General features: G+C 47.1%; 9 protein-coding genes across 9 annotated transcripts; 3 read left to right on the top strand and 6 right to left on the bottom strand.

Annotated features, from left to right (window-relative positions):
• The first annotated feature begins 83 nt into the window (after positions 1-83).
• On the top strand, positions 84-1,567 carry SPPG_03544 (tRNA (guanine(9)-N(1))-methyltransferase). The gene is made up of 5 exons (XM_016751805.1): positions 84-335; positions 400-497; positions 560-868; positions 936-1,041; positions 1,104-1,567. Exons 1-5 carry the CDS (start codon positions 116-118, stop codon positions 1,493-1,495), a joined length of 1,125 nt encoding a protein of 374 aa, XP_016609789.1. The 5' UTR covers positions 84-115; the 3' UTR covers positions 1,496-1,567.
• A 41-nt stretch (positions 1,568-1,608) lies between these two features.
• SPPG_03543 (50S ribosomal protein L4) lies at positions 1,609-2,882 on the bottom strand. Its single transcript, XM_016751804.1, has 4 exons — positions 2,771-2,882; positions 2,536-2,707; positions 2,185-2,463; positions 1,609-2,123 (listed from the first exon to the last, which is right to left on the bottom strand). The coding sequence occupies exons 1-4, from the start codon at positions 2,843-2,845 to the stop codon at positions 1,699-1,701; spliced, it is 951 nt and encodes a 316-aa protein (XP_016609788.1). The 5' UTR covers positions 2,846-2,882; the 3' UTR covers positions 1,609-1,698.
• Positions 2,883-2,975: 93 nt separating this feature from the next.
• Positions 2,976-3,905, top strand: SPPG_03542 (uncharacterized protein). Its single transcript, XM_016751803.1, has 3 exons — positions 2,976-3,126; positions 3,206-3,524; positions 3,593-3,905. The coding sequence occupies exons 1-3, from the start codon at positions 3,033-3,035 to the stop codon at positions 3,618-3,620; spliced, it is 441 nt and encodes a 146-aa protein (XP_016609787.1). The 5' UTR covers positions 2,976-3,032; the 3' UTR covers positions 3,621-3,905.
• Positions 3,906-3,952: 47 nt separating this feature from the next.
• On the bottom strand, positions 3,953-7,997 carry SPPG_09122 (uncharacterized protein; the record flags this gene model as incomplete). The annotated part of the gene is made up of 12 exons (XM_016757279.1): positions 3,953-4,246; positions 4,315-4,366; positions 4,432-4,514; positions 4,584-4,642; positions 4,701-4,762; positions 4,820-5,143; positions 5,205-5,383; positions 5,447-5,662; positions 5,734-5,855; positions 6,244-6,315; positions 6,377-7,172; positions 7,245-7,997. The coding sequence occupies 12 exons, from the start codon at positions 7,995-7,997 to the stop codon at positions 3,953-3,955; spliced, it is 3,012 nt and encodes a 1,003-aa protein (XP_016609786.1).
• A 199-nt stretch (positions 7,998-8,196) lies between these two features.
• On the bottom strand, positions 8,197-10,907 carry SPPG_03539 (uncharacterized protein). Its single transcript, XM_016751802.1, has 9 exons — positions 10,472-10,907; positions 10,343-10,404; positions 9,993-10,264; positions 9,763-9,922; positions 9,479-9,697; positions 9,349-9,415; positions 9,190-9,285; positions 8,660-9,124; positions 8,197-8,594 (listed from the first exon to the last, which is right to left on the bottom strand). The coding sequence occupies exons 1-9, from the start codon at positions 10,896-10,898 to the stop codon at positions 8,323-8,325; spliced, it is 2,040 nt and encodes a 679-aa protein (XP_016609785.1). The 5' UTR covers positions 10,899-10,907; the 3' UTR covers positions 8,197-8,322.
• A 104-nt stretch (positions 10,908-11,011) lies between these two features.
• Positions 11,012-12,666, top strand: SPPG_03538 (uncharacterized protein). The gene is made up of 7 exons (XM_016751801.1): positions 11,012-11,311; positions 11,373-11,510; positions 11,587-11,914; positions 11,989-12,026; positions 12,084-12,206; positions 12,273-12,393; positions 12,457-12,666. Exons 1-7 carry the CDS (start codon positions 11,057-11,059, stop codon positions 12,606-12,608), a joined length of 1,155 nt encoding a protein of 384 aa, XP_016609784.1. The 5' UTR covers positions 11,012-11,056; the 3' UTR covers positions 12,609-12,666.
• Positions 12,599-14,385, bottom strand: SPPG_03537 (uncharacterized protein). The gene is made up of 6 exons (XM_016751800.1): positions 14,150-14,385; positions 13,850-14,094; positions 13,629-13,779; positions 13,327-13,555; positions 13,183-13,264; positions 12,599-13,130 (listed from the first exon to the last, which is right to left on the bottom strand). Exons 1-6 carry the CDS (start codon positions 14,377-14,379, stop codon positions 12,673-12,675), a joined length of 1,395 nt encoding a protein of 464 aa, XP_016609783.1. The 5' UTR covers positions 14,380-14,385; the 3' UTR covers positions 12,599-12,672.
• Positions 14,386-15,162: 777 nt separating this feature from the next.
• SPPG_03536 (Sm-like protein LSM7) lies at positions 15,163-15,745 on the bottom strand (the record flags this gene model as incomplete). Its single annotated transcript, XM_016751799.1, has 4 exons — positions 15,163-15,296; positions 15,362-15,433; positions 15,509-15,671; positions 15,734-15,745. 4 exons carry the CDS (start codon positions 15,743-15,745, stop codon positions 15,163-15,165), a joined length of 381 nt encoding a protein of 126 aa, XP_016609782.1.
• A 149-nt stretch (positions 15,746-15,894) lies between these two features.
• SPPG_03535 (cell differentiation protein rcd1) lies at positions 15,895-17,735 on the bottom strand. The gene is made up of 4 exons (XM_016751798.1): positions 16,924-17,735; positions 16,766-16,872; positions 16,310-16,689; positions 15,895-16,236 (listed from the first exon to the last, which is right to left on the bottom strand). Exons 1-4 carry the CDS (start codon positions 17,414-17,416, stop codon positions 16,191-16,193), a joined length of 1,026 nt encoding a protein of 341 aa, XP_016609781.1. The 5' UTR covers positions 17,417-17,735; the 3' UTR covers positions 15,895-16,190.
• Positions 17,736-18,255: the final 520 nt, after the last annotated feature.

Genomic DNA, 18,255 nt, shown 5'->3' with positions numbered 1-18,255 from the left:
TTGTGTGTCCGCTGTCCGTGCGCAGCAGTCACGTGTGTATATCGCTTTTGTGCATTTCTCGCTCACAATGGTATTTGCAACAGTTTCCTTTCTTTCGTCAAATACCATTTGTATCATGGAGGCCACTGAGCAGGACCTTGCACCCAGACCCGACCTACCCACATCTCCAGCAACTGTCAAAAATGAACCAAATACGCCAACCCCACTCTCCAAAAGAGCCCAAAAACGAGCTGCCAAACAAGCCAAATGGGATGCAATGAAAGAAGAACGGTTAGAAATACGTAAACAGAAACGAGCGCAAGTTAAACAGATGCGAAAAGAAAAGATTAAGCAGGGTAAGGATTCCTGCAGTATTCGGTTTTTTGCTCATCTTTTTGTTATTGACAACCTCCTTGTTAGGTCTCTTGCAACCCAAACCTCGGCGTCCACCCCACCAAGACCCTTCACCCATGACCATAGCCATTGACCTCTCCTTTGAAGACAAAATGATCAAAAAGGTTTGTGAATTTCCTCAGATTTACACATAACCCCTCACACCCACAAAAAAAAAAAAAAATAGGAAATCGACAGTACAGCCCGCCAAATCGCCCGATGCTACGCAGCCAACAAAGCCAGTACAAAACCCGTTCACCTCGCCTTCACCTCCTTTACCGGTCAAGTCAAACAAGCCCTCTCCATCAAATACAGAGACTTTGAACGCTGGGTAGAAGGAAAATGCCCCATTCTTTACACAGAGGATACATTTACGACTCTCTCTGATCCCTCTAATATCGTCTACCTGACTGCCGACGCTTCAACCACCCTCACCGAGCTAGATGAAACAAAAACGTACGTGATTGGTGGGATTGTAGATAAGAATCGGTACAAGGTAAGTTTCCAAACACAAACCAATATCCATGATACCATTCTAAAACGCAATTGGGGGTTCGTAATAGGGTCTCTGTTACGAACAAGCCAAAGCGTACGGCCTCGCAACAGCCAAACTCCCACTTGACCACTACGTTGCCATGCAGTCCCGTAAAGTCCTTACAATCAATCATGGTAACGCATGCCCAAACTCGACAATTTCAACATCCTGTATTGATTCTTTTGTGCGTTTCCAGTGTTTGAAATTATGATAAAGTGGCTTGAGACGAGAGACTGGCAACAATCGTTTTTGGCTGTATTACCACAGCGGAAGAACGTCCATGCCAAACAAGACGACGATGATGATGATGTGCATGACGGTGTACACGAAGGGGAATCGGATTTTGACGAGACTGAAGAACAGGACCTTGGAGATTCCCATGAGAATGGAAAGGGAATTGAAGATCAAGAGACGGGAATGGGGGAGCACGTCTCCCAACATCATAAAGCGAATGGAGAGAGGAATGTAGTTGACGTACCGGGGCCAGAGCACACTTTGGAGGATCTGCAAGAGAAAGTAAAGCGAAAAGTCGAGGAAGAGGAACCTGTGGATACCTTGGACCCAGCTGCCAAACGACAAAAGCCATAACAACCCCAATACGCATCATGTACATAGTCACTGACACAATAAGATAATCAAACTCTTGGCATATTGATACCCAATCTCATCCCTCTTGAACGCCTCACCCAGACACGGCATTATAGTGTAGTAAAAAGAATGCATTATTAAATAAATGCTACCCAACAATGTAAACAACACGACCTAGGCAACATGCACACCCAGATGCCACATCAATCCACATGATACATTTCCTCCAGAACCTCAACAGCCATCTTATCCAACACCAAATACTCATTCTCCAAAACAGGGCTAACAGCAACCTGTCTCGCACTCGTCACCAATAACGCCTTCTCCGCCGGTAACCCCTTATCATGCACCGCAGCCCGCTTCTTAAACTTGTTGGCAGCCTGAATCAACTCTACTTCCGGTTCCTCGTTTCCGTACATAAAGTAGACACGTTTCCCATTTAATGACAATGCATGGAGACGCTCAAAGAGCGCAATCTTTTTGTCTGTGGACATGGACAGACTATCGACAATGTGGAGTTGGTCTTGAGCGAATTTGGCGGAGAGAGCGGACCGGATGGCTTGATCGTATACGTTGCGGGGAATGTCGGTAGATTTGTCGTGTGGACGGGGACCGTGAACACGGTATCCTAAATATCAAGCTCATTAACATCTTGTAAACTTGATTCAACAAAACGCCAGACTTGTTACCTCCACGCCATTGCGGGGCCCGAATAGTCCCAACACGAGCCTTTCCTCGACCCTTTTGTGGAAACGGTTTTCGTGTCGACCCTCGAACCTGTCCCAACGCCTTTGTACTCTCTGTACCCGCCGCCCACCAACTCTCTTCGTATCGCACGGCGCGAGCTAACAAATCCGAGCGCGGTGTAGCCCCAAAGACGGTTCGGTCGAGTTCAATGAGACCTATGGGTTCTCCTGAGGCAAAGGAGTTGAGAAAGGCTTGGACGGTGGGGGATTTCCAGTAATGGTCTGAGTCAAACATTTCGTATCAGAACATTTATCAAGTAGTTATTCCAACCTTTGTAATTATGCCAAACTTACTTTCTTTGTCTGTATACCGCTCGACATGTTCTTCTCGCACCCGGTCCGCACCGCGAATTACTGGCGTCAACGGGTGAAGTAACGCAGGGATCTCTTGCCCGGAAGCGGTGGGGAGGTGAACGGTAGTTACGACGGCTGTGGATGCGGTGGTGGCAAGCTGTCGTCTCACAGTCTATTGCAAGAACATTATAGACAAAAACACATTAGGTATATCATACTGCTTCCACACACATACCTGATAAACTGGAGACAAAGTGCACCCATAACTCCGAAACGGAAAGACAGTTCGTAATAGTGGTGATGCTACCATGTTGTGCTTACCCCCAAGCGATCACCCCCAATTCTCAATTGCTCGAGTTCAACGACGACCTTCCTCAATTCCATAGCAACGTTAAGATATCACGTGTTCAGCATGAGCTCACACAACGATCTGGACATGACTCCCCCCCACTGTTGATCTTTACAATTTCCTCGCAAACGCAAATCGTATTATCAACATGCCGAAAATCAAGCGAGGACGGAAACCACCTCCAGAGGGCTGGGACCTTGTCGAACCCACTCTCACAGAGCTCCAACAGAAAATGAGAGAAGGTTTGTCTTGTGCATGCAAACAAAACCTTTAACACTCTAATAAACCCTAACAAACACTCTTCCTTTTTTTGCAAACCAGCCGAAAACGAAGGACACGAAGGCAAACGGAAATCAGAATCCCTCTGGCCAGTCTTTCGGCTCCACCACCAACGCTCCAGATATATTTACGACATGTTCTACCGCCGAAAAGCCATCTCCCGCGAACTCTACGATTATTGCTTAAAAGAGGGATACGCTGATGGTGCCTTGATTGCAAAGTGGAAAAAGGTCGGCTATGAAAAGTTGTGCTGTTTGCGGTGTATACAGCCCAAGGACACGAATTATGGGACCATGTGTATTTGTCGGGTGCCAAAAGACAAGTTGAGTGAGGAACGTGTTATAGAGTGTTTGCATTGCGGGTGGGTGCCTCATGTGTGAATTTATTTATTGCTTTTGTTCAGGATGCTGATTTGTGGTCGTTTTTTAGGTGCCGAGGGTGTGCTTCAGGAAGCTGATACTTTTGTTAAATAGTTTTATGTCTATTAGCTTGTGGATGTCGCTTGTAAATATAGGGGGGAAAACCTCAGATTTAGAACGAGTTGCGGCCAGTTTTTCTGTGGACTTGAGTAGGGTGCAGCTGAGATATGAAAGAATGCGGTTATACACGGACTCGCCTGAGAATCCCTCAACCTTCCACTTGATTTTAAGAGCGCGTGCGAAAATCTATTTGACTAGAACGTCCGGTAGCTACCGCAAAAACCAAAACTTCAAAAAGACATTTCTCGAAAAAATACAAGGAGTCCCCACAGATCTATATAGAGCTCTACCACACCCAAAGATCACAAGCCTATTTGGCATGCCCATTCGTATCATAATGAGCAGGGAATTTTTCAATCAGCCTATGCAGCTCCTGTTCCTGCTCCTTCAAATTCCACGGTTGTTCTCCAGCGTACACGTCGGTAAACAAATGCTCCAAGGAAGGTTTCTTTACTTTTTCTGCAGCAGCAAATTCCTTGAGGATCTTGCTTCGGATGGTTTTACGGAAGGATTGTTCTTGCTCTTCGTTCCACCAGCCCTTGTTTTCAATGTACTTGCGGAATCGGACAATGGGGCTGTCTTGCTTCATCCAGTCAGATACCTCCTATTATACAATGTATCGGGTTAGTCATGACGACATCTTTTCTTTTGGGTTTTTGTCTTGCCACTAACCGTTTTCGACCGATAGGCAGATGAATCATCGGATGTACTGTGGTGTCCAACTCTGCATGCGATAAAGGCAATAAGAAACCTGGATGAAGGTAGACAAAGGATATGGTCTAAACGCACCGGTAGGTCAACGCTTCGATGAGGATGGGTCGCTCTTCGGTAATTGCTCGTCGGCGAGCTTCTTTAACTACGTTGTACACCGCCTGAAAAAGCATAAAAGAGTTAATCTATCACACATCCCGCTCACTGGCAGGGCGAGCACTCTGACGTACCAGCGCATCGTTACCATCTACACGGACAGTGTCCATTCCGTATCCGTGACCTCTAGAGGCTACACAGCACATGAAATCACAACCCCAGATAATACAAGACGATAACGAATGGCTTACCGATCCCATCACCACGGTACTGCTCTTTTGCAGGCGTTGAAATCGCATAACCATTGTTACGGCTATATGTACATGATATCAGCATCTCTACATAACCGATACGAAAAACATCAACGTACCAGAAAAACAAAACTGGACTCTCAGTCGTAGCAGCAATATTCAAAGCAGCGTGAAAATCCCCCTCGGATGCCGCCCCTTCTCCAAAGAAGCAAATCACACATGCGTCCTTTCCAGTCCGTTTGAGCGCATAGGCCGATCCAGCGGCCTGTGGAAGCTGCGTACCGAGTGGAGACGAGATGGTCTGAAAGTTGAGGGCCTTGCTACCATAGTGCACGGGCATCTGCCGACCCTTTCCGAGGTCAAGCTCATTGGAATAGCATTGGTTCATAAATTGCTCAATGGTGAACCCGCGGTAGAGAAGTACCCCAGCTTCCCGGTATTGTCTACACGATGGCCATGAGTAACAAGGCACAGAATGGGTAACGATAACCCAAGTCACTCTACCCGTAAACAATATCATCCAATGTGAGAGCAGCAGCACTACCCATATGCGTCGCCTCCTCTCCATAACTCGTCATATAAAACGAAATACGTCCTTGTCGCTGAGCCTCATACAAGATGAGATCCATAGAGTTGAGAGTCAACATGGATGTGTACATCTTTAGACATTCTTCCTTGGACAACTATACCAAAAGAAAACATCAGGCAATGAGCTCACCAGTCATATGAATATGAGGCCTTCATACCTGTGGATCCTCAGAAGGATTCAAAACATTTCCTTCCAGATCCAAGACCCGATACGTCGGAAGCGACGGATAGTCCCGCACAAATTGCAGTTGCTCCGTGTAGTGCGAGTCCGTTGCTCCAGGGAAGAGAACTCTAGTTTGCGGTGACGAAGGAGCGGAAGGTGCGGTTGCTGCTGCCGACGCTTGAAGGAGGGGACGGGTAGCTGTAGACAACCCCTGTGATAAAACGACTGGCGGCTGAGTATTCGTTCTCAAGGTCATGCTCCGAAAGAAAGTGTTACCCCCACCTGTGAACGTTGAAGTGCAAACGAGGCAGACAGCCCACCAACAATATTGTTGGTCGAGGTGCGGCGAGCCAAGCTGCTCAATACTGGACGAAGAGCGGGTCTCATGGTAGACGGGGCGATACCTAAAATTGCGGGAGTCGAGACGGGAACGAAAGCTGCCTGGAACAAAAGGTTGTCCAAATCGTGGCCACATGAACCACAACATGGGTACAAAATCACGTGTGCGCGGATGTGTTACACTCAAATTTTGTCGAACCGCCAGACTCAAAGGTCAAAAGTCGTATTTGCACAAAATACAAGTCGTATATTCCTATCGCTCTATAACGCTAAACAATATATAAATATATAAATAATGTAGAAGACGTTGACTACAAAAAAATGGTGATTTCTATACACAAAGGCGGCCTGTGGCCATCTACTCGCGCAAGTTGACGCCCCTGACACGCAAAATCCCCAGATTCGCTGCGAAACTCCTTCCAATACTGGGAGGGCTCGCCAAACCCAGCATACCAGTAGCAAAGTCGTTGGCTCCCTTAATCATCGTCTCCTTTGAGATACCGAGGAGTGCACCGTTTTGTTTATCTAAACGCAAAATAAAAATTAGTGACTGCGTGATCAACAAAATTTCAACATGTCAACATACGGAAGCCAATGTAGGCCGAGTAACATTCCATTGCCGCCTCCTTGGGCGCATGCCTCATGGCATCTTCCAATAACTGTTTGACCTCTTCATTCCTGGCAGCCGGTGCCTGCGGACCGTATCGCATGTCCTGTTTGATCGGCACATCTTTCAAACTGTCCAGAAACCGTTTCTCATAAGGGCTAAGGATAATGATACCCTCGCCAGAAGCACCAGCTCGCCCGGTTCGTCCAACCCGGTGAATGTACTGATCAGATGAAGTTGGCATTCCCATTTGTACCACCAAAGTTACACCAGGGTAATCCACTCCTCTCGCTGACACATCAGACGTAAATAGAACGGCGGAATGGGCACGTCGGAATCGTTGCGCAACACGTGTCCGGTGCACTTGCGTAAGCTTTGAGTGAATTTCCATAACGTCCATTCCAGGGATATCATTAAATACACCGGCAAGGTAAGAGACAACTTTAGTGGTTGGGAAGAAAACGATAATTTTGGCGGCAGGATTCGACTGGCGATGTTGCTGGATGATGTCATAAAGAACGGAGAGTTGCTGAGAATATGGTAATATTGCGTACGTTTGACGAACTTTGAGGTGTGTTGGGGTTTCGTTTGCGGGAACAGTGTCAATATAGTCATACCCAGGCTGCAGCGTCTTCTTGGCGATGGCTTGAATGCCGGACGATAAAGTTGCTGAGAACATGAACGTTTGCCTTTGAGACGGCAACTTCTCCACGATGGCACTGATCGAATCTCGGAAGCCCATTTCTAATAGTTGATCCGCTTCGTCAAAGATAAGCTGTCCAACAACACCATAGCACATTAGCCTACACGATAACACTATAAATCATCAGCAAAAATCTAAACTCACCGTTTCCAACCCTTCGCATTTGCTTTGAAATTCAGGAACATTTTCCAACATGTCCAACAGCCTCCCAGGAGTGGCGATCAACACATCAGTCCTCTGGCGAGATTTTATCAGGGATATAAATCTATTCCTCCCAGGTCCACCAACAGCCGTAGCGACGCGGTACCGATGGGGGCCCAGCAACCTCTTCGCCTCATCCGTAATCTGCAAGGCCAACTCTCTTGTCGGTGACAATACTAGTACCGTGATACTTTTCTCATTAAATCGCCGTCCCTGCCGTCTCGCAATCGCAGACTCAAGAGCCGCGATCAAGAAAGCCAAGGTCTTCCCGGTTCCAGTCTTGGCTCGCACAAGCAAGTCCTTCTCAGTTGGTAGCAGTGAGAGAACGGCTTTCTGAACAGGTGACATTGAAGTGTACTTGAAGTCACTGTGGAGAGCCTTCAAAGTGGGGGCAGAGAGCGCCGGAACAGACGCAAATGTACCTTCAGCTGCCTTCGGTTCTCGTTCGGTGCTCCTCTCCGTCTTACCCACGGTGTAAGAAACAGAGCCGAATGAATTCACTGCATCAATCACATCATCTTCTCTCAAGACCGCATGGGGTGCACCCAGGGCAGGAACCTTGGCATGGAAAAGCCGGATGAGCGCTTTACTGCTACAGGGTTGCTGGAGCGCTCCCCGCACCAGACTTCCCTTAGGGAAGGCCAAGAGCCGACCTCCAGAAAGGCGCCATAGACGCAGAGGAAGGTGGCTCTGCATTCTTAAAAAAACTGGAGGCAGGTGAAGAAACTGGCCCAGAACTTGACACTTCTGGTAAGATTATGCTGGCGGGGTGAGGTTGAAACCACAAAAGAAAAAGCAGTTCAAACTGCAATCTTGACGGGTGAGTCAGCAATAAATTCCGACTTATCACGTGACCTTAAAAATGTCGTTCAATCAGTTGGCGGACACAAAAATTGTGAGGTTTGGGCCGAGCCTCGATATATAAAATTACGTATTGCCATATGGTACAGAAAGTATCCCCGTCGTGTATCGACAGGGAATAGAACAAAGAAACATCAAATACGCTCCAAAAATAGTGCTATCATACATAGATCATCCCGCCGCCCCCATTTTTACCGACCCAAAGCCATGTATCAGCTCCTTCAATGAAGATCTTGTCCTGCCTCCGAACCAGCTCATTCGTAAAGGGTGTCAGGGTGACAGAGCTGACAAAGTAGAAGAGGATACCGAATGCGATACTGATTGGGAGCGCTGGCAAAGCCTTTTGGTACAGGGCCAGAAGAAAGATGGTCATGTTTAGCCCAGTCAGGACTGCGACTGTACAAGTTACAGTCGTTATCCAGTCAAATAGCGCTGCAAAGGATCAACGCTTAGTTAGTGCTCAACAAGAACCGTGGCTCCAATAGGAAATCTCTTACCTGCTCTAGCGACCAAGACACTATAAAACACAAAATCGCCCAGTCCGAGTTTCAGTCCCCCTCTCGCCGCCTCTTCCTCCTCCTCCTCCGAGTCGTTCGGCGCTCTGCTCTCTCCATCTGTCACCCTGCATCCTTGTGATGGTAGCGCTGCTGGAATCGTCGGTGGCATGGGCGTATTGCCTTGATGTCCCCTAGCAACCTCATTATTCACCCCTATCATCTCCGTCCCGGTAGAGTTACGAACATCCAGCTCGACATCTTGACCTGAGGAATCTGTCAAATGTCGTTCATCCCCGTATTCACTGAGTGGGGTCCACGACGACACCGCACTTTCTACTCCTCGTGACCATCGAGCGTTGGGTGTATATGCGGGTGCAGGCGCGATGATGGCCGGGTCGCTAACTCGGGATTGGTCACGAGTTGACGATGGCGGCTCCCCTGGAGTAGCCATCATCCATACCATCACTTCAAATGGAGAGCTCAGTAAGAACAAGATCCAGAAATAATCTACTCTACCAGACCCTGCATACCAGTATATAATAGTGCCGGAATCTCGCGCTCTTCATTTTGTGAGGTTTCGACAAGAATGCGAAGGGGACCAAAGGGACACAAGACCGCAATTAAATCTAGTCATGCATGCGTCAGTTGGTAAAACGGGACACTGCAATGTTCAAGTACAGCGCACACACCCCACACGGCCAACAGTGCCAACAATATCCAAGCTGTGAGTGCCGGTAGTTTCGTTAAGGTATACGCCTAGTGGGAGTAAAATAAGTGGATGCCAACATGTATCACGTTGATGTAATTTCCCTTACTCACCATCATACTACTCATCAAAACTAAGTAAACTTGCTGAAGAAACAAAGGTCCCTTGTAAAAAATCATCAAAACTCCAACGGCCGTCATATTCCATATAAAAAACCAAAATGTGACTTGATCGAGAGCGAGATTATGGCTAATCAATAGCTCGGATCCGAGGGTCCAGCCAAAAGTGCCTAATAGTGCCGTAACCACCAGTATGAAAAATCCAAAGAGGATCTTCACAATATCAGGAAAAGGTGTGAGCGGCGAGGCATAAAATACATCATAATCTTATAACCTACCTTCATGCAATTGAAATAAAATAGTACAACTACCACGATGGTTGCACCGACGATTTGACCCAAAATAATCAGTGCATTAATGAAGGCGCTGGTATTTCCTTTGTCGTCAGAGCCAAATGTGCTTCCGACAGTGCTAGGAGGCGCTGCCGTTTCGCCAATTCTGTCAAAACGAACGTACGCAATGATGAGTTGCGTCAAAACGATATCTACGCAGCCCATCTTCATCGTACCCAGTACTAAAATTAGGACTCGATTCCGTTGTAAGCTTCACCCATAGAATTGAAAGGGCGATGCAGCATAAGACGGGCTTGATGATGAGATAAACTTGCTCCATGTAAAACTTCAAATCTTCTAGTTTTTCCTCTTCGGTTAGTGGTTCCATGATAGGATGCTCTTGATTTTCTACGGATGATGAAGTTCGTGGGGGTACCACAATGTGCGAGTCGGGGGTGCGAAGCGTTGTGGGGGTTGGTATTGTTGGTGGTATCGACTGAATCGAGTGCTGAAAACAACGAACCCGAATTTGAACAAAAACGTACAACTATCTAAATGAAGAGAATAATAATGCTCAAGGCCTTACTGTAGATTGATGTTGAGAAGAACCTCTCGAGAAGAAGCCTTTTATTCGATCAATAAAGTGTGCTGCCAGAGAAGAAACCAGTTGGACCTAATTCCAAAGAATGCGCTTGATCCCATGGCAAGTACCCACTTTCAGCATTGATCACTTGGGCCACGTTCCCTCTTCCACGCACTCTTCTTCTTCTCTGTCGTACTCTTCCCCGGCCTGTGTTATCCAGCGACGCCATAGAGGAGGCATTCGCGAGAGAGACTGCCGACGATACAGCCGGTGAGGTATTGGGCAACGTGGTCTCGCGCACGGCTGCCGCTCCATTGTTATGCATTCCTGCGCAGACAGCTTTGTGCCCAGAGTTCCAGTCAAAGGTCTGACAAGAAGGGTCGCAGTAGTACACCTGGGCTTGGGCACCACAAAGGGAACACATGTAGCGGGCCGGTCGTCCGCATACGGTACAGAGAGTAGTAATGGGGAAATCGCCATTTCCTGTTGTGTGGGCTCCAAGAGTTCCCTCCTCCTGCGCGGGTTTGTTGAAGGCCTCATCTTCTTGTTGATTTGCCATTAAGAGATCAGAGGAACCAGCCCTCAACCAGAGAACTATCCATTTGGAAGCTGCGGTTTGATTACGCTACTGTGCCGCTTGGCAACGTTTCATGCAGACGCGTCCTGACCAACGTAAGACTTGTTGGCGACAACTGAGATCACCCAGAATTTCGAACCATGTTGCAAACCCCAATGGATCCATCCGTTGGGCCAAATATATCTAATGACTCGGGAAACTTTTTCCAGTCAGATCGCGATATAGAGCTGGAACGAACGAGACAACTGAAGAAAGCACAAAGTTCAGGCAAAAATGCAGCCGGACAGCCCATTGCGATGCCATCCAAGGTACTTTCTTTCGCACTTGTCAAGAATGGCACGACGCAGGCATACGTGGCGGAATCTGGCCATGTAGCAAGGAAGATTGACTTAAAGGTCCGCTTACCGTTGATGGTGGTGGCATATCACGACCTAACCTCGCGCGGGATCACTTTAGACTGGCACGAGCCTGAATGTCTTTAAAGGTCACACAGGTCCTGTAACATCAGTAGCTGTTGGATACGACGAACAGGATGAGGATGTCTTTATAGTTACCGGATCTTGGGATAAGACGATTCGAAAATGGGATACCAAGGTTTGTAACGCTTAGACATTGACCGCCGTTTGGTATCACAGCCACTCAATTACATATCATGATGTTATTGTTGAAGACTGCGACAACTATTCTTACATTCAACGGGCATTCTGACTTTGTCAAACGAATAGTAATCTTTGGAAATCGGCTTTACAGTGCATCCAGTGACAGTACAATAAGGCAATGGGACTTGGAAACCGGCGAATGTCTACGCGTCTTTAAGGAGCACACTCGTGCTGTAGAAGACATTGTTTTGACCGAGGATGGAAGGATACTATTTTCTGCCTCGTCAGATACGACCATCAAGAAATGGGATACAACGACGGGTCAGGTTCTGGCAACCTTATCGGGTCATCTTACATCGGTTTATGCCTTAGTTCTTCAGGAAGGATCTTTGTGGTCAGGTTCGTAGTTTGTCCGGTAGGTTTTCGGACACATCTCTTTACGGTTAATGACTGACATTCCATCCGTGAGATAGCCTCGGCTGATAAAACCGCCAAACGATGGGATCTTGAGGTGAAGCCATTGACTACGTCCATATCATACTGGAACTCTCTTATTCATTGAATCTAGACAAATCTTCCGGATTCAAGTTTTGAACATCCAGACTTTGTTCGTTCGCTGGCGGTTTTCCCAGGTGGTGCTCATTTGGCCACAGGCTCGAGAGATGAGAACGTACGCTTGTGGGATGTTGCAGTGAGTGGCTTAGGTCTTTCCCGATTAGCAGGCAAATCCATAATTTTTGGGTTTGGCTTTAATCAGAGCGAGAAATGTGTAAGAACGTTGTCTGGACACTATGGGGAGGTATCGGACATTAAACGCCAGGGGTCAACATTATGGTCTGCGTCGCTAGATGGCACCATACGAAGTTGGAGCATAACTGGTGTGTGGCATTCAATTTATACATCTTGTTGAATCGCTTTAGTGATCTAATGGAAATGCCTAGAACAAGACTTCAAAGGGGGTCCAGAGCCAATAGTTGAGGATATCCCCATTGAACCTGTGAAACTTCAGAAGAAATCCTCAAAGAGCGTAAAGTTGACTGATGAGGAGGAGAGAGAACTTGCTGAATTAATGGGCAGTGACGATGACTTGTAAATAAGGTTGAAATTTAGTTGCAGTTAATTACATGGAGAATAAATTAAGTATCCCGGAATTCTCCCTATCGTGCCTTTCCAGAAGGCTTTCTGACATCCCTAGCATTGCCTGCACTTTTCTTGTCAGCTCCCTTCTTTCCCGCCGTTACAGTACGCTCCTGTTTCTCCTTCTTATCATCCTCCTCCTTGCCCTTTTTTTCCTTTTCGCGCTTTTCTATTATCGCTTGCATTTCGCCTATTTGATGGCTCATTTGCTTCTCTAGATATGATGCCAAGATGGAAATGTGTTCATCAATTGTAGAAGAGAGGATCGCGCCTATGGCAGCTGGATTCAGTGCATGACTCTTCGCGGATTCATTGGGCATCATCATGACAGGAGGGTTAGGATCTGCCAGCGCTTGTACGATTTGTGGATCAGCTACTTTGGTTGAAACAACACGTTCGGGGAATAGTGATAAGGGGGACGGAATGGGTGGAGGGGGTAGTACAAGTCGCTGGAGGATGGAAGCTGCTTTCTGTGTGTCTGCACATGATTTAGTGGCATTCCTTGAGTTGAAAGTTACCTATTGCCTCACCTTTTACTTCTTCAATAACAGACGCATCCGCGGCAGCCTTAGCCTCTGCTTCGGCCAGTTTTCGCGCTGTCTCAGCAGCCTCCTGATACAAGTAAAGAGCTCGGTAACCTGCCTTTGCCAAATTTTCTTCAATTGAACACTCACTTCTTCCTTCTCTCTCTCTAGCCGCTTGCGTTCTTCTTCGGCGCGGCACCAGTCATCCCACTTCTCTGCCGGAATACCTTCTTTCAACGGTGGCAGAACCAGTTTGGTATATCCACCGTTTGGTGATGTTATTTGATTGGGTTCTTCCAAATGGGTGTGAATATACGTAATTTCGATATCTTGAAGTTGGGTGAATACATGGGTGATGAGTCGCATATGCTGGGCGTAGCTTTTTAGGAGGCAGCGTCATTTATGCCATCTTTCTAGTCCCTTCTCGAGCTTGTCCCTGAACTACCATTTACCTTTGGGTGAAGTAATCGATCAACATTATCATCTCCTGCTTGGTGAATGCTTGTCGACGCAATCTCTTATAGTTGTAATCCATTAGGAGATTACTGAATATCTCCAAACACGACAAGCGATGCGCTGACCCATCCAGTTCTCTTATCTGCGCTGTACAAAGTCAGGATTTGTTTCAGCCATATTTTCATCCGGTTCTCGCATAAAATGCAGTTACAATTACCCAGATTTTCCTTATGTCCCTCTGAAAACAAAGTGATCCACACAGCGAGCTGCCAACTGGTGAATCCGACCGATACTGCAAAACTGCATGCCTCCGTGTAGTATTTTGACAGAATTACATCGCGGAAGGTGGCATCCTCTTCCTCCCGATCTGGTTGATATTTGATCGCAGAGGATGGAACATGTAGGATGTGTGATGGCGGTGGAGGTGGAGGACGTAGAACGAAGGCGCTTCGGATGATCGTGCTTCCAGCAAAGTGTTAACTCGAGGATGGGTTGCTATAATGACGAACGAACTTACACAGCCCCTTCAAAATCTTGGTTCTGAATGCATTCAATGACCTGCTCGCTTTCGTCCCGCCCGAGGGCAAGACCATCAAAGTCTTTCAGCTCTTCAGGCAAGATGGAGCGACGCTCTCGCAGTGCCTGAGGGCCATTAACAGATCCACTGGAAGGAGCGGTGGGCGTCTTCTCTGGTGCCTGAATTACTACTCGTTTGCGAGCAGAGTCTTGCACTTGAGTGGCGGGCATTATTATCTACCTGCCTGGGTTTGACATGAAGACTATGAAGCTGGGCACCTGCTTGGAACTCCGCGTTTTCACGTGAGTGCTTAGCTGCGTGCACCCTTTTAACTTCAATGTAACAACTGGAAGGTGGGGCCCCAATACACCGATATATGCATGCAATCGTCCATGCAATAGGTACATTATAAATATGTTGTGTATTCTTTTAGTAGTGAGACTTCCGTTGTTGCTCTTAGCACGCCCATGTAATGTATGAAAGACGTTTTGGAGTCAGTCATCCACTGCAATCGGCTTATTTCATATATGTTGAATGTTATCATGTTACTAATCTCTATCAGTGCCAAAAGTTTGTCGGCTCTGAACGTTTGGACTTCACAGCCGCGAGCATGAAAGGCACAGGTTAGCATGGTTCCTCCATAGCGAGCACTTTTGTCATTAAGTGCATATAGATGGCCTCGTGCAGCACCGACCCGCTGGGGGACAAAGACATTATTTGACGAATTGACAAGTTGGTACAAAGACTACGCGAGGCATTCAGCAGAAGATTTCGTATTGAACAATGAGGGGCGTACAGCTTCCTCCCGATCAGATCTTCCAGAAGATACACATTATCGCAGCAACCGAAATGTAGCATAAACAGGCGGGGCACCCATACATAAAATCCACAATTCTCCATCGGCAGCGCGTCGTTCTCTTCTAATCAGCGTACAAATCCACCATTCCATCAATCAGAGATAGTAAAGGCGTTCAAGAGTAGTGTTGATAATCGGCGTTGTAGTAATGTACACCCTACTCCTGCGCAAAAGGATTCGCAATCTCTTCTGTTCCATCAAACGGAGATATAACAATAACGGCCGTCCCACGGCACACCACCAAACCCAGCGGTCGTTTTCGCTCAGTTACACGAAAACTGTCTTCCGGATCTACAACGGTGCACCTTAAGCCGGGAAAAGTTTACAATGAAGAGGGACAGTGCGATTACACATACCTCGAATAAACTCTTCCGTGTCGTCCAATACAAGGTTCAAAAGCTGATCGAATCCCTTCAACGTCCCTATGACTGCAATTAACAAATATAAGTTTGCCTGCGTTGCTGTCTGTGAACTGAATGATCTTCCACATAAATGTGAGTTACCTTCTCTTCCACCGGTATACTTGACATGAACCTTCTTATTCATGTACTTTTGCAGGTCTAAGATAGATTCCTTCTTTCCGGGGCCTCCGCCGCGCCCAGGACCTCCTCCACGACCTCCAGCACCGCCCCTGCCGTTTCCGCGTCCCCGCGCTCCACCTCGGCCCTATTGAATAGAACAACCGTCAGTAAGGAGCTGGAAAATGCAGGACATCACCACCGCCCTACTCTATCAGTCATATTTTACAAGAAGGTAGATGAAGGCTAGTAGAAGATGACTGGCTTGTGGAATGCTCACAGCGTTCACTGTTACTATAGCAACAAGGGGTTGTCGACGAAATCATGCTGCTATGTCGCATGCCAGTGATCGTCGAGAGTTCAAAGCCAACTTGCAAAATAAAAATGACATATTAAATACTTTCCAGCTCCTCCACAAAGTACAAAATGCCCCAGCCCCAAAAAAAAGAATCAAAATCATCCACACACCACACAAAAGTAACATAAAAAAGGCCAACACTCTGGGGCTGAAGCTCCAGTCAACCGTCGAAAACTATACAATTGCCCCTCACATATCCGGTATCAGATGAACTTGTTCTTGACCATCGTCTTTCTATCAGTGTATCGGGGTATCCATCAACTGCCTATGGGCTCCATCCACGCTCATGGTGCCAGCAGGGGACGTCCGTCAGGCCACATTATCGGAGAGGTTCAGCAATAAGGTTGCCAGGCATCTACAAGTCCGATAGAAAGCATGTTATTTACCGGCTGGTCAACGTTTCGAATATCAGGGTGAAAATGCCTTACCGCTTCGTGGTTATATCGTCTTTCAGGATTTGGGAAAACGTTGCATCTCTTAAAGGTTCGGGCAAGCACTGGCGCAAGGCCTCTCTCGCACGCGGATTGTCCGACAGCCTCAAATAGCACCGAATGACGTGCTTCAACAGCCTGATGGATTGTTGCCCCACCAGCTGATTCACCATGTTTGATAGGACGGTACCAACAGCGTAGAAGCGTTCATACGTCTGACAAATATAGTTCAAGCCCATGTCGTCCAAAAGGATCTTCTGCACAATGAATATGGCTACGGTCTTGGACAATTCACTGCCCGTTTCCATAATCCGAAGACAGAGAGGAATGATTTCCGTGGACAGCAGGAAATTGATCACTTCTGAATTATCATTTTGCTGAAATGAAAGAATTGGCGAAATCTATCAGCATCTATGTCCGCTTGTCATACTATTAATGATGGCCTAGTCATACCTTTACAAGCGCTCCGATTACTCCCAAACTTGTAAGACGAAGATACTCAAAAGGCCGCGTCTTGCTGGTAGTATTAAGGAAGGGGTAGAGAAACAAGGGTATATGCGCTGAAAGGAAATTAGGAAGCTTTCTTTGAGAATAGACGCAGTGACAAATACCATTCAGAAAGAGTCCTCGCGTCTCATTATGACTGGCAACACACTGCAACAAGGCCAACGCATTGCATACTCGATTTGAAGCATGTCCGGTCAGCGTAGGAGGCATAAGCATTGGATATACCGACACGATCTCTTGCAACAGAGCCGCCATAACGCCAAACGAATGCCACAGTATCGGCGCAAGATCCTCGTATGCTTCCCTCTTCTTGCTCAGCTCCAATAGTGCCTGCTCTCTGGTCGCAGGATTCGTCAAATCCAATATTAGCTGATAAACTTCCTCCTCGTCCAACTGCTGTTGGTGTTGTTGTTGCTGTTGTTGAGCAAACTTGAGGTCGCCGGCTGTTGCAGGATTTGCGCCATATCCCATTCCCGCTGTTACAGCAGCATGACTGGGGGCAGTCACGCTGAGTGGATTCATTCCGTGAAGAGAGGCATTTGGAGGCAGATTTTGGTACAGGAAGGGCTGGCCATGATGTGGTGCGAGAGAGTGCATAGTGGGCAGTGCGTTTGGTGTGCTGGTGAGTGGCGGCTTTGAAGTGCGAGGCAGAAAGGATAGCAAGAAAAAGATTTTTAAACTTTCAAACTTGTCTGGAAGCTACCAAGCAGGTATTGCTAATGAAGCGCAGACAGGGTTGAATCTGGCAAACGAGCAAATGCTTCTTTTTATAGCTCCGTTGTGCCCAGGGGTGGTTATTCAAACAACCAGTCGCCTCTGGTTTGAACTCCCAACAAATGAGCAAATGTTCAAAGAGCTTGTCCCAAATGCAAGCTGAAAGTGCGAAAAAATCCAGTTCGATGGCCTTGTATTCGATTTCGTATTCCAAGATCACAAGGTTCCAAGACCGTGGAGTTACACAAAAGTGGTTTCAGTGGCTGTGGATTTCATTAACGAGCGGAGCTTGCAACGACAGTTTGTTGCGATTTGTTTATTCAGACTAGCAGGCACTGCCAGGCAGTTTGCCTTTTTTATTTTCCTTTCACCGATGGCTTGAGGGATCGTGCACTTTTAACGCCCATAGAGCATGCGATGGAAAACTCTGAGATGGATCTCCCTGCTGGCAATATCTAGATATCTGTAGCATTATTATTTCTATGCACAGCTATAACTCCTACTACCACTTTGGAGCTTCAAGCATGAAGAATATAAAGTCATGTCTGTCCGTGAATATGTGGAAGCTCCTCCAAACCATCTCACATCCCAAACTGCATCTGAGGAATAATGACTGTGCCATATAATCTAACCTTATATGGTCTATGTGGGTCCGGATGAGCCAAGCAATAACCACGCGACGCGACGAAAAGCTCACCCACCACTAGGGCAGCACTTCCTTT

This window comes from Spizellomyces punctatus (genome assembly GCF_000182565.1).
Source record: "Spizellomyces punctatus DAOM BR117 chromosome Unknown supercont1.5, whole genome shotgun sequence".
Lineage (NCBI taxonomy): Eukaryota > Fungi > Chytridiomycota > Chytridiomycetes > Spizellomycetales > Spizellomycetaceae > Spizellomyces > Spizellomyces punctatus.
The sequence above is the reverse complement of the archived record's forward strand: the minus strand, read 5'-3'. Positions and strand labels throughout refer to the sequence as shown.

Bases quoted from the DNA above. Each gene is read 5' to 3' on its own strand.
- SPPG_03539 (XM_016751802.1), bottom strand. From the start codon at position 10,898: ATGGCAAATCAACAAGAAGATGAGGCCTTCAACAAACCCGCGCAGGAG. The intron at 9,698-9,762 runs GTAGGTTATAAG...GATATTGTGAAG, and splicing joins TTTATTTCAATTGCATGAAG to ATCCTCTTTGGATTTTTCAT. The intron at 8,595-8,659 runs GTAAGAGATTTC...GATCCTTTGCAG, and splicing joins TGTCTTGGTCGCTAGAGCAG to CGCTATTTGACTGGATAACG.
- SPPG_03544 (XM_016751805.1), top strand. From the start codon at position 116: ATGGAGGCCACTGAGCAGGACCTTGCACCCAGACCCGACCTACCCACA. The intron at 869-935 runs GTAAGTTTCCAA...GGTTCGTAATAG, and splicing joins TAGATAAGAATCGGTACAAG to GGTCTCTGTTACGAACAAGC. The intron at 1,042-1,103 runs GTAACGCATGCC...GTGCGTTTCCAG, and splicing joins AGTCCTTACAATCAATCATG to TGTTTGAAATTATGATAAAG.
- SPPG_03538 (XM_016751801.1), top strand. From the start codon at position 11,057: ATGTTGCAAACCCCAATGGATCCATCCGTTGGGCCAAATATATCTAAT. The intron at 11,312-11,372 runs GTCCGCTTACCG...GGATCACTTTAG, and splicing joins CAAGGAAGATTGACTTAAAG to ACTGGCACGAGCCTGAATGT. The intron at 11,915-11,988 runs GTTCGTAGTTTG...TCCGTGAGATAG, and splicing joins GGAAGGATCTTTGTGGTCAG to CCTCGGCTGATAAAACCGCC.
- SPPG_03537 (XM_016751800.1), bottom strand. From the start codon at position 14,379: ATGCCCGCCACTCAAGTGCAAGACTCTGCTCGCAAACGAGTAGTAATT. The intron at 13,265-13,326 runs GTGAGTGTTCAA...TACTTGTATCAG, and splicing joins TAGAGAGAGAGAAGGAAGAA to GAGGCTGCTGAGACAGCGCG. The intron at 13,131-13,182 runs GTGAGGCAATAG...AATCATGTGCAG, and splicing joins TGTTATTGAAGAAGTAAAAG to ACACACAGAAAGCAGCTTCC.
- SPPG_03542 (XM_016751803.1), top strand. From the start codon at position 3,033: ATGCCGAAAATCAAGCGAGGACGGAAACCACCTCCAGAGGGCTGGGAC. The intron at 3,127-3,205 runs GTTTGTCTTGTG...TTTGCAAACCAG, and splicing joins CCAACAGAAAATGAGAGAAG to CCGAAAACGAAGGACACGAA. The intron at 3,525-3,592 runs GTGGGTGCCTCA...GTCGTTTTTTAG, and splicing joins ATAGAGTGTTTGCATTGCGG to GTGCCGAGGGTGTGCTTCAG.
- SPPG_03543 (XM_016751804.1), bottom strand. From the start codon at position 2,845: ATGGTAGCATCACCACTATTACGAACTGTCTTTCCGTTTCGGAGTTAT. The intron at 2,708-2,770 runs GTATGTGTGTGG...TTCTTGCAATAG, and splicing joins CTTTGTCTCCAGTTTATCAG to ACTGTGAGACGACAGCTTGC. The intron at 2,124-2,184 runs GTAACAAGTCTG...CTTGATATTTAG, and splicing joins GGCCCCGCAATGGCGTGGAG to GATACCGTGTTCACGGTCCC.
- SPPG_03535 (XM_016751798.1), bottom strand. From the start codon at position 17,416: ATGCACTCTCTCGCACCACATCATGGCCAGCCCTTCCTGTACCAAAAT. The intron at 16,873-16,923 runs GTATTTGTCACT...ATTTCCTTTCAG, and splicing joins GCGAGGACTCTTTCTGAATG to CGCATATACCCTTGTTTCTC. The intron at 16,237-16,309 runs GTAAGGCATTTT...TCGGACTTGTAG, and splicing joins GACGATATAACCACGAAGCG to ATGCCTGGCAACCTTATTGC.